At 41.0% G+C, this 12,740-nt stretch overlaps 1 protein-coding gene across 1 annotated transcript; it reads right to left on the minus strand.

Moving 5' to 3' along the window:
* Positions 1 to 2,896: 2,896 nt before the first annotated feature.
* Positions 2,897 to 10,332, minus strand: LOC138964833 (sentrin-specific protease 8-like). Its single transcript, XM_070336878.1, has 6 exons — positions 10,196 to 10,332; positions 7,982 to 8,070; positions 7,202 to 7,310; positions 6,593 to 6,708; positions 6,049 to 6,102; positions 2,897 to 5,228 (listed from the first exon to the last, which is right to left on the minus strand). Exons 1-6 carry the CDS (start codon positions 10,312 to 10,314, stop codon positions 5,053 to 5,055), a joined length of 663 nt encoding a protein of 220 aa, XP_070192979.1. The 5' UTR covers positions 10,315 to 10,332; the 3' UTR covers positions 2,897 to 5,052.
* Between the last annotated feature and the right edge of the window lie 2,408 nt (positions 10,333 to 12,740).

Genomic DNA, 12,740 nt, shown 5'->3' on the forward strand with positions numbered 1-12,740 from the left:
TGCTGCTATAAATTTGAATGTTTAAAACATAACCAGAATAACAATTTGGTTTTTTTTCTCAATGTATTCGAATGCACGAATCACAAGAATTACCTTTGGAGCCAAAGCCAGTCAAACAGGATATTTTAAAAAATACATTTAAGCATTAGACCTTCACGAGATAGTTTTTAGGCAGGCAGTTTCATCTGTTGGTAGAGATACTGTACAGCAGTACCTGCGAAGTGTGGACCATTGCACGAGAGGACACCTCCCTTAACAGGACACCTTCTCTTGTCCCTTTTTACATTTAGTCAAGTTTTGACTAAATGTTTTAACATAGAGGGGGGAATCGAGACGAGGGTCGTGGTGTATGTGTGTGTGTGTGTGTGTGTGTGTGTGTGTGTGTGTGTGTGTGTCTGTGTGTGTAGAGCGATTCAGACTAAACTACTGGGCCGATCTTTAAGAAATTTGACATGAGAGTTCCTGGGTATGATATCCCCGGACGTTTTTTTCTTTTTTTCGATAAATACCTTTGATGACGTCATATCCGGCTTTTTGTAAAAGTTGAGGCGGCACTGTCACACCCTCATTTTTCAATCAAATTGATTGAAATTTTGGCCAAGCAATCTTTGACGAAGGCCGGGGTTTGGTATTGCATTTCAGCTTGGTGGCTTAAAAACTAATGAGTGAGTTTGGTCATTAAAAATCAGAAACTTGTAATTAAAATTATTTTTTTATTAAACGATCCAAAAACAATTTCATCTTATTCTTCATCATTTTCTGATTCCAAAAACATATACATATGTTATATTTGGATTAAAAACAAGCTCTGAAAATTAAAAATATAAAAATTATGATCAAAATTAAATTTCCGAAATCGTTTTAAAAACTATTTCATCTTATTCCTTGTCGGTTCTTGATTCCAAAAACATATAGATATGATATGTTTGGATTAAAAACACGCTCAGAAAGTTAAAACGAAGAGAGGTACAGTAAAGCGTGCTATGAAGCACAGCGCAATCGCTACCGCGCCAAACAGGCTCGTCCCTTTCACTGCCTTTTGCACTAGCGGCGGACTACGTTCAGTTTCATTCTGTGAGTTCCACAGCTTGACTAAATGTAGTAATTTCGCCTTACGCGACTTGTTATATTATCTCTACCAAAGTATACCTGTCATGAAAGGCCACCTGCAATGTAGGAACACTTTTGGCTGGTCCCTAGGATGTCCTTTCATCGCAGGTACCACTGTAGTACAAGCCTAAAATGTATCCTTTGTATCTGAGTAAAGGACTGTTCTTCCAAAACGTTTTGAACCGACAAACAGACGCTGTTCGCTGCTGTCCCCTTTTTTCAAGTCAGACGGGAAGGGCGCAACAGCGCTTTCTGATTAGTTCTGACCTGCGATTCACTCGCAGAGAATAGAGCAGATTATATCGTCCAAAGCAACGAGAGAATCGCTTGCGAGTGACTCGTAGCTCTATTGTAGCTCAATCGTATGCGAAAATTCCCCCGTGTTACCAGGCAAATCGTATCGTGCGACTCGGCTGTTAAGCTGAAGGATGCTCGGATCCCATGTTGATGGTGATCATGATAGCTTACACGAGAGGAATTACATTAAAACCATGTGATGTTCATTTCTTGGTCTAATCAATCATTTACCAGAAACATTATTTCAGTTTGAACCCAACAATGCTACAGTGTCCTAAATACTGAAACTAATGATTTGCCGGAAAAAAAGAGAAAACAAACAAACAACCAACATCGTATTTAAAGCCAACACCTCTTGCAAAAAGCGCGCTATTCAACATTTGAATAATAAAACAAAAGATCACAAACTATACACACAGTGATACAAGTACGCTCATTTATGCCAGCATTCGATGGAAGTCATCAAAACATTAAAGAAAGAAAAAAGGTCCTGGAGAAGAAACAGTGACGAGTCATAATGGACATCACATGAAACAGGTAAGCTCTTTTTTGCGATTCATCTTGAAAACTAAACCTGTCCCAAAAATCACATTTCTGCAATTATACGATTAAAGCTTCAATTCCAACAGTGTTCTTTTAAAAGTGAGGAAAAAATTATCTAAGTTAAAGGCACAGTAAGCCTCCCGTAAACCATCACAGATACTGTCAGGCTTTTACACACAGTACAAACACCCTTCCATTTGAACGCTCACCAAACGGGAACATCCTAGGTGCCCTACGTAAAGAGCGAGCAATTTTCAAAGAATTAATTTTTCGGATTGTCTCCATCACAATCGAAACCATCCTGAACTCAGGTCAAAAATGAGTTACTTCCCTTCAACTGGCGATAGCCGTGGAGCAATGATTATCAGAATGAATCGGACCGTGGTGCGTTTTGGCGCTAGACCTAACTTTTAAAATCTAAATAACAAATTGACAGCTTGTTACACAAACATTCTTAAATCATAAAAGAATTATTTTTTCATCAAGACAAGATCAGTACAATTCGAAGTTTTGAAAGTTTGAAAAAAGAAAAGCCCAGAAGCAGGGTCACGCAAGGTCGTGGTTTTCGTAGCAGACGGCAGTCTGGAGTTCTTATGAACCACATTCGCTTGTTTCGTGAAAAGTCAGAGGTACATAATAACGTGCTATTGCAGATAAGCTCACAGCGAGCCGCATTCAAATTACAAACTGACGACTGCATTGTGAAAAAGGGAAACTGGATCACACGGGTTCATGATGGCTCAGGGGTAAGATAAACCACGCAAAAATAAATTCTTTGACAATTGCTCGCTCTTTACGTAAGGCACCTAGGATGTTCCCGTTTGGTGAGCGTTCAAATGGAAGGGTGTTTGTACTGTGTGTAAAAGCCTGACAGTATCTGTGATGGTTTACGGGAGGCTTACTGTGCCTTTATTGTTGTTTTTTGAAAATGCAGAAGAACTTACAGTATCAGAAAAATGGGGTTTAATTTGTGAAAAGCGGGTACTAAAAGTTTTCTCTCACAAATCAAACCAAGCTGCCGAGTGTCATGTAAAGGTCTCAAATCAAAATCACTCGGTACAGAAGGCACACAAAACTGGTTTTCAACTTTAAAAACAACCATTCATACAGTTTGCACTGCATCTGAGATTTTGAAGAGACAACGAAATGTTGAGGTGTATGCCAGTGCACACACAGATGAAGCCGAAGCAAAAATACATGTGAAACAAATAATCACCAAAGGACATGAAAAGCACTAAATTGAAACTTGCTGTCTGACCATGTTAGTGTGCACATTAACCCTTTACCACCTGACCCAAAGTCAAGCTATCCTTATCTGATTCCTGGACGATTTGGAAAAATCACAGTTCAAGATCGGTTGATCATATGTTGTTGATCTAACCATAGAGCTATAAGCACAGGTCCATGATCTAACGACCAAAGCAAACCGGAAGTACGTCACCGCGCCTCCACTTCGAAGTACTACATCCGTTTGATCGCGAAAGTGAAAGTGCGTGACAAGGTGTGTATCGGGCGGAATCGGGCGATTCAGGTGGTAAAGGGTTAATATTTGCGAGTGAGCAGACGCACTGGCCTATAACAGAGAATCATCACAACTTCAGTTTCTGTTTAACTTTGGCTTATTATGCAACTCTTTCAAAAGACTTTGGGAAGTGGTGCTGTCAATGTTTTCGATGTATGTCTTTTCATCAGCAAAAACAGGCTTCACCTTACCCTGTTGTTGCTGCGGCTCATTCATTCAGTAATAAATCTCATATGTTTAGCTTTCCCTGAAGAAGTTATCTATTTCTCTCTTGCATATTCCTTTCTGTCTTAACTGATTTTATCATCAATATTTGCCAGTTAGCCATTTTGAAGGAATACCTCTCTACAACTGCCTACCCTTGTGAAACCTCAAGTGTAACAATTTGATTTTTTTGGTTGAATTTTCAGCGTAGCAAATGGTGTGTAGCATTGTCTAAAATGTAATCGCATATCTGCATTTATGCTTTGTAGCGCAGGAACATACATACGTTTAAAAAAGTTTATTTAGGAACCAAGAAAATTAATAGCTAATGCCAATTAATGAGAGTCTGCAGTGCTACTTTCGTGTGAACAATTTTTTCTTACCCACATTCTGACTACTAGACTACGCGGGTTGAGAAGCAGAAATTAGTACCAGGACTCACAAGAAAGAGGTTGCATGCTTGTGATTATTGGTTTGAGCATAGAAGTTTTTAGCTTGGCGTAACACCGTAGCAATTTCCGCTACAACAAAAATCTCGTCTTCCAAGTCAACTAGTGAATAGAAAAGCATCATACACAACTGTGTTGTTTGATGACATACATGTGTCCGAACCATCACTTCTCTTTTTCCACTTTTGTACCATTTGTTTGCAAACAGTGTACACATTCTCATTGACAAAAAATCCAAGAGCATTTTCGATTCTGAGAAATCATTTTTGAAGGCATTAAACATGAGTGAATGCAGAGAATGAAAATTAGCTCCAGAACCATGGGATGATCAATGCTGTTCCTTAAATCAGACCCTCATTTTATGCTGGCACGTTGCCTGCAAAAAGGCTTATCAAATTGGCGTCATATTTCCAAGTGTAGTATATTCAAGTACATATATAGCCATATATGCATTGATGTGTTAAAACTACAATGTTCACATAAAGCAATATAATCACAATTTACTTTCAAGAACTGAGATTTGTAAACTTGTACACAACAAAATAACAGTGAAAATGTACTCACAGTACCAGAAACACGAACAATAACAAACGACTTGTACAGAGACATAACCTTTCATTCTACAAAGAAATGAAATCCACACTGACAGCTTTGCTGAAGGCACACACACACACAAACACATACATACGCACTCAAGAACAGAGATAATTTTCACAATGAATTCAATCTCAGGTCAAAATCTGTCACCACACAACCGTATCAATTCTAACCTATCCAGCCTGACAAGTTTATCTTAATTTGACCACATGGGTCTGACGTGTCATGTTTTGAGGTCCGGGTCAGAATACACCTTAAATGCTAGAACAGAGCCCCCCCAAAAAAACCTGACTGGCTGTTCTGACAAACACGCTGCCTGTGATTGGTGGATCAGCTGATGAGGGATTCCTGCTCGGCGAGCTCGAAGATCATCTTGAGAAGTTGCTGTCGTTTAAGAGAGACGGTGGTGTCGGTGATGACGTCGGTCAAGGCCACGTTGTAACACTCGCACAGCTCTCGGCACAGGTGCTCTGCCACGCTTATCACATACATCCCGCAATCATAACCTGCAATGACAGAGAGAGAACATGTCAGCATAACTGGCAACACATTTGTTTTTTCATAATAAGTCAGCATGCATTTCACCGAGTCGGAATATACCTTCTTTTTTGATCATGAGCTGAAACTCCCAATTTTGACTATTTCTACCCTGCCATTTAGGCAGCCATATGCTGCTTTCGGGGGATGCATGCTTCATATTTTTGTGTTTCTATAACCCACTTAACTCCCATATGGAATACAGGATCTTTTTCCATGCACACTTGGTCTTGTGCTTGTGTGTATACACAAGGAGGAGGAGGAGGCACTAACAGGCTTTGGTTGTTGTGTTCATACATGTATTTCCGTAGTCCCCCTTTTCAAGGGTTCCAAAAATCTGAGAAGATAAGTCTTATGAATGGAGGTACAGTCCAACCTGCCCTGCTGACCGCCTCTCCTTTACCACAACCTGCCCTGCTGACCGCCTCTCCTTTACCACAACCTGCCCTGCTGACCGCCTCTCCTTTACCACAACCTGCTCACTGCGACCACCCCAAAGGATCCCAGAAGAGTTGGGGATAAGGCACTAGCAGGTCTGCACATTAGTTGACCTGGGAGATCGGAAAAATTTCCACACTAATCCCACCAGATACCGCTGAGATTCGAACCACTGACCTTCAGCTTGGGAGGCCGACATCCTACCCACTCAGCCACTGCACCCCTCCCATTCAGGTTCAAAACAGGAATTTCTCGTTTTACAGTTGTAACATGTTCACAGAAGGGCCTATGTATACATCTACATAAAAATGTAGCTCCCAGTCAACTTTCAAGTTTTCAAAGTGAACTGACCATTTTTCTGACGGGGGCAGTCCATGTCCACGAATTTGGACCCTCGTTTAGAGGCTGCAACAGACAAGACACACATGCATAACAACCGACAAGTAATTGAAGGAATAGGTCAACAAGCACACTACACACACAAACACAGATGAGATCTAAGTATGTATTCAAAGGTACTGTCTTACAGCTCTGCGAGATTCCAATTACTTTCTCCGAAAAGTAAGCTGGCATACAGGACGGCATTTTTTTCTTCTCCTGCATGCATGTGTTGATCTTTACCAAGGCTTGAGACTGTTACTGTGCGCTTGGGATCTTTATGGATGCACATTCACAAGGGGTGTACACCCAGGAGAGTCTGCACAAAGTTGACTTTGGAAAGTTAAAACCAAGGGTTTGAAATCACCCTGATAAATGTGGCAACAAACTGCTGGTGTTTTTGCAATTAGGCTATCTTCCGGCAAACATACAGCTTCCAAAACATGGAAACACAAACAGACAGGCAGCACAACACAGCGACGCACAAAGTTGTGATGAGTATCACGGCACAACTGACCACGGAGATAGGGTTGGAGTCGGTCCATTAGGTCCTTGGCAATCGTGGCGTTGGAACTGACGCCAGAATCATAGTGCCGGAACTCTTCTTTGTTTCTCACAAACACCATCAGGCTCCTGAAAGTGAAAGTAGCAAAACATAAGATTAAAAAAGATAACCGTAAACATGTACTATAGCTTCCCAACCGAACAAAGAGTCATCAAATTGGTGTGCAACGTCACACAAATTTACCACCAAAGAAATAAATTCATTACATTAATAAGTTGTGCTGGAGTACGACAGTTTCACAAATTGAAAATCCTACACTTGCAGTTGCAGTTATGTAGCTAGAACCAAACATTTTGAAAAATAAGAATAAAGTCTTAAAGAGAAAAACAAAACTTCTGATATTTCTAGACAGTCTAGCAAAGACTACAGCATAGACTTGCTCATTCTGAGGTGGGTTTGGAGGGGGGGGGGGGCAGGGGGGGGACAACTACCATCACGCAGTGAAACTGAAAGTGGTTAACTACACGACATGCAAAAGTTTAAGAAGCCAGAACATGCTTGATAAAATAAATATTCATCACCATGTTGTTGTTTATTAAAATGTACTTTTTTTGCACTGACCAATGGGAGCCACCAGCTCTGGTGACAGAAGAGTTGTCGTTGATAGGGAGAAAGACATATTCCTTCGTTGGCAAATTGAGGGGTTCTAATGCCACTGCCAGATCTTCACCTGAAAGAGCAAATAAGAAAATTTGCTTTGAACATTTGTTTCACATTCACAGTGTATGTTAATAGCACTAACATTATTTATAATCAAACTAATAACTACTTCAACAAAATGGATGGTGGTCTTTGCGGAATGAATAGATGATGTTCGGAAATAAATCCGTCCACACCAGTGTTACTGTTAGTTGTGTGTCCCAATTGCAGAAAATAGCTGATCAGAAGTGTGGTACATGCTTTGCCTCGTATTGAAAAGCTTGTCCTTATAAAAGGGGATCATACTCCACTTAAAAATAATTCTGAGTTATTTCCGGAAAACGTCTATTTATAGTATTATGCACACATGTAACAAATATGAAAAACTATGTGTGCGTGTGTATTTGAGAGAGAGAGAGTGTGTGTATTTGAGAGAGAGAGAGAGTTAAGAGAGAGAGAGAGAGAGAGAGAGAGAGAGAGAGAGAGAGAGAGAGAGAGAGAGAGAGAGAGAGAGAGAGAGAGAGAGAGAGATTGTGTGCACTTGAACGTGTGTGCATGCATGTATGTGTGTGTGTGTGTGCCCGCCTGTGTCACAGTGTAATGTAGTCAATCACATTCTTTACTCAGCGTCTACTTTAAAAGCTTCTTTAACTTTATCAGTCCTTTCCCATTCAGAAGTTAAGTCTTGTACTAGTACGGTACCTGAAGCAAACTTGATGAACTGGGTGGTGGAGGGGCTGAGTAGTGCGAGGCGATCAGCTGAGTGGTTGAACTGCTCTCGCTCAAAGTATCTGTTACAAAGAATGCAAAGTCACATCAATAAAACTCAGCTCATACAGCAAACAAAGTGTACACAAGAGAGCTCATAAAGTTCAACACAGTACGCTTGTATCACTATCACACACACAGTACTGGTAAAGTTTTTGTAAAGTTCTGGTCACTGCCAGTGCCACATACCCTGACAGAAAAGTTCACAAAATTTACACTTGCAGCACTACTAGTTTCTACTAGATACATTGTATACACACATGATACCATCAGGACACAGTCCCTAATTTCATATACGGCAAGTCACCAGGATACGATTGTTGGTTAAAATGAACACAGTTTTTATGATCAATGTTAAATTCATTGACTTGTTACAATGATACATGTACCTAACATAGCTCCAAGAACCAGTGTCAAAACACCAGTGGGAATTACCTGAATTTTATTTTTAATGTTAAATTATGAAAGCTTACGAGTTACAATCAAAACAAATGTTTTGTTGCTTACAGTTACACTATAGTGTAACAGAAGTTTTTCAAACTTATAAAATTGTAAAGTTTTCTACATGTACTGATGTAGCATATAATTATAAAGACAAACAAACCTTACACTGAACTCACAAACATTCCAAAATATTCCAGAAAGACTATCCTAAACCATGTACAATCTAATTTACAGGATCAGTTGATGACTTATCCTCAAAATGACTGATGTCAAAAATAATCATAAAGAACCCTTACATATATAGGGGCAAGCAACTAAATGATGAGTGATGTTCTGCAAGTAATTATCTGTAGAATGCAAAAATATATTTAACCAATTATTCAAGTAGCAGGCAGTGCTTTAGTTTTAGAGTTTACAAAGACATATCTTACATACGTGAGAGAGACCACCCATGAGATAACATATCGTTCAATTCACACAAGGTGATATCATGTAAATGAGGTCTGGTCAAACTGGTCTGACAGGGACATGATTTTCGACAGCTCATGATGTGAAAGTCAACGAGACAAACATAATTCTGGAAACTCTTTTGCGCTTGCTGTTTCCCTTGTAAGAACTTTAGGACACGTCATGCTATACTTTGTAGAGTGATGTCTCTTTGCTTTGATGTCAAAGTTTGCAGATGGCTTTGGAAGAGATCTAGGTTCCATAAGAAGCGTCTTTAATTTGGACGCGTCGACTCCGAGATGTTTGTGGCAGAAGGCACGCAAGTACAGTATGTAGGATAAACAGAATATTACATAGCTTGCTGTGTCGTACCAGATTCTTGTATACAGCAACTTGTGTAAATCTGATACGACACAGCAAGCAATGTACTGATGTAGTATTCTCTATTTATCTAATGTAATCTGCATGCACAGCGCAGCAGTTATGGTTTAGGTTCAATATATAAACATGCATGCACTTCAGATCACAACAGCTAATCAGTCAAAACCATGCACCTCTGTGTGAGGGTGTACATGTGCTGTTAAACTTAAAGGTCAACCAAGATAACTGCTGTGCCTGCAAGTGCAAGTGATGCAACTGCTTACCGTACGACCCTTCTTCTTTCGCTTTGTGAGACCTTGAGGAGAGTAACACAAAGTCAAGTGTGACTGTGTTTTTCTTTGCAACACTTTGTCCCACTGACCTACTGCCTATGTAAACAGCATATGTGACATAACATTGCCAAACGTTTGCTGCTTGGCCCTGATTCAAACAACATCCTTGACCTCTAACCTCCGCCACAGCTCGCCAGGCAGAGGTCGTGTTTGTCCAGGCAATAAAACTGGATGTCACTGGTACTGAGCATGACCACCGATGTTTACCCGAACTAGTCGCAGAAGTCAAAGTAAATTGTCGCATGCGTGCAAAAACTAATCCAACCGACATCAAAACAAAGATTGCATCATCACGACCCAGTCTATGTACTCGCCATGTCACCCCACCGAAGCCCGTCGCGGTGGGGCACTTACTGGTGAAAACAAGCGACGATAGCGCACAGTCCTCTGAATCGATCGCGCACTTTGTGAATGAACGACCTAGGGGCTATTGTACGAGCTCCACCGACAACATCAGTCGAACGGACAACTTAGCGACTGCAAACTCGGCCCATGTCAGAAGCATTTGCATCAAAACGGCTGAAGAAGCAAACTCGTAACTTACTCGAAAGCGAAGCCTATTAAGTTGTCGTTGATCCAGCATGGTCCTGCCAGCAGATCTACGTCAGATTTACGTAGTAAACTATCATTAAAATTCAAAACAATCTCATCGTCTTCAGCCATGTTCAAGAGCCATACCCAGACGTCACTTCCGCTAAGTGGTGGCGGCTGTGGCTGGATGGGTTGGTTTATGCAGTAGACAGAAAGTAGTGAACGTCGCACTATGTCGATTGGAGAGTTAATCGACACAACAATTTACTCGTCCATATAGGTGGCATCGACAATAGCTCTTTTGATACTTTCGTACACTCTTCCACTTCCCACAACCGTCAGCTAAATAATTTCCTACGCGCGGGCAGCAGCTCAAACTGAACGAAGAGATGCTCACTTTGACACATTCTCGATTGACCCCACACACCCCCGACCTTCAACTCCATCACCATGACCTTCGCGAGATGCTGAATTGCCAGTATGTCAAAATACGCTAACCGAGCAAGTAGCACAGAGGATTATTTTTTTCTCAAAACGGGTCCATGACCGAGATAAGTACAGACTTCCAGATATGTTCATGCCATATGTTTACCACATTTCGGCTTGCTGTGAAATGGGTTACAAGCACCAGGGGCGGATTAGGGTCGCGGTTAGGGGTTCCGGACTGCCCCCCCCCCCCCCCCCCCCTCGCCGGCTGTTAAAAATAAAAAATTAAGTAGATGTGCAACGCCAAGGCACTGCATACCCCAGCGAATGACAAATCTCTCTCTCTCTCTCTCTCTCTCTCTCTCTCTCTCTCTCTCTCTCTCTCTCTCTCTCAAACACACACACACACACATACACACACACACCCACACACACACACACACACACACACACACACACACACACACACACACACACATACCTCAAGTTACACACGTACAAAAATACACACTCACTCACTCACTCTCTCACCGCACACACTTCATACACTCGCACATATAGACAGACGGACATAGCCTCAGTACACACCTTTACAAACAAACACACATACACACACACATACACTTACGCACACGCACAAACACACTCCCACCCACCCACTTTCTCTCTGTCTCTTTCTCTCTCTCTTATACAAACAGACACTCACACACAGGGCGGATCTGGGGGGGGGGGTTACACGGGTTACGTAACCCCCCCCCCCCACCCCCCCCTAAAAAGAGGTAATTTATTGGCTCAGGATGTACCAGATAACTCTATTTTGCTTCTTTGGATTAAAAAAATTTCCGGGGGGGCATGCCCCCGGACCCCCCTAGAGGCTTAGGCGCCTTCGGCGCCGTCAACTTGTATCTTCGCAGTCATTTTGTAACCCCCCCCTTCAAAGTGAATTGATCCGCCCTTGCACACACACACACACACACACACACACACACACATTGACTCACACAAATCTCATACACACACAAGAAAAATGTTCATTCAAAATGAACAGCGTCGATGCAATGTCCACCAAAGATTTATTTTGGGAAGTGTTAAAGGTTAGGGTCAAAAGTTAATGAATTGCATGTTGTGCTGGATATATAAATTGTTTATTTCAGTCAATGCTTGATTCATAAGTACATTTTTCAGCATGGTGCATCTACAGGAGGGTGCTCCAACAATGATGCATAGTGCCAACATTTAGCGCAAACTTTTCACAACAGTGCATTATTACCACAAAGCGCATACAGCGATTATATAGTAGCAAGTTGCACTAAACATTTGAACAAAATGCATTTTGTTCAAATGTTAACAGCACAGCACCAAGTTTTGCATAAGTGCACAACAGCACTGACCATTTCACAAAAGTGCATTACAGCTGTGACAATTTTACAAAAGTGCATTGACCATTTCAGGCAGATGGCTAACATGCAGATTTCGCTTTTGTCTGTCTTTCTTTGAAAAGTAGGCATGTTCAAGATCGATGAAGTCATGAGCAATTGGGTTAGATGACAGAAAAGATTCAAAAACGTCAGATTCAGTTAGATGACAGAAAAGATTCAAAAACGTCAGATTCAGTGTTTTGGGCACTGTTGAACAGGAACATTCTCTCCTGTTCAACAAATGTGGGTTCAATTCAAAAGCAACATTGTCACAGATAGGCTAGTGTTACATTTCTGTAAAGTTTCAAAAACATCTTCCATGTTTTGGTTACTGTTGAACAGAGGCATATTTTCCTGTTCAAAAAAGTCTGACACAAATTGTCGTAGTTGTGGGTTAAGGTTCGATCTATACTGTCCTTCAAACGAGTCGTAGAACCGTCATTGTCACAGATAGTGTTACATTTCTGTTTTACATTCAAACGAGTCGTAGAAGTAGTAGTACATTTGCGTTTGGTTGTTTTTTCTTTTAGATTCCTGTCACTCATACTAGCAGTATTGATTGAGGTACATAAATCTGTTGATGTACAGGGATGACTTGTTTGTAATGAATCCTTGTTTCCTCCACATTGAGTTTGCATTGCAGTTGGACAGAAATGAACAGGTGTTAATTGATAAACACATTGATAATGGCTTTTGAGAAAATCAATCAATTCT

The sequence above is a fragment of the Littorina saxatilis genome, linkage group LG4, assembly GCF_037325665.1.
Source record: "Littorina saxatilis isolate snail1 linkage group LG4, US_GU_Lsax_2.0, whole genome shotgun sequence".
NCBI lineage: Eukaryota > Metazoa > Mollusca > Gastropoda > Littorinimorpha > Littorinidae > Littorina > Littorina saxatilis.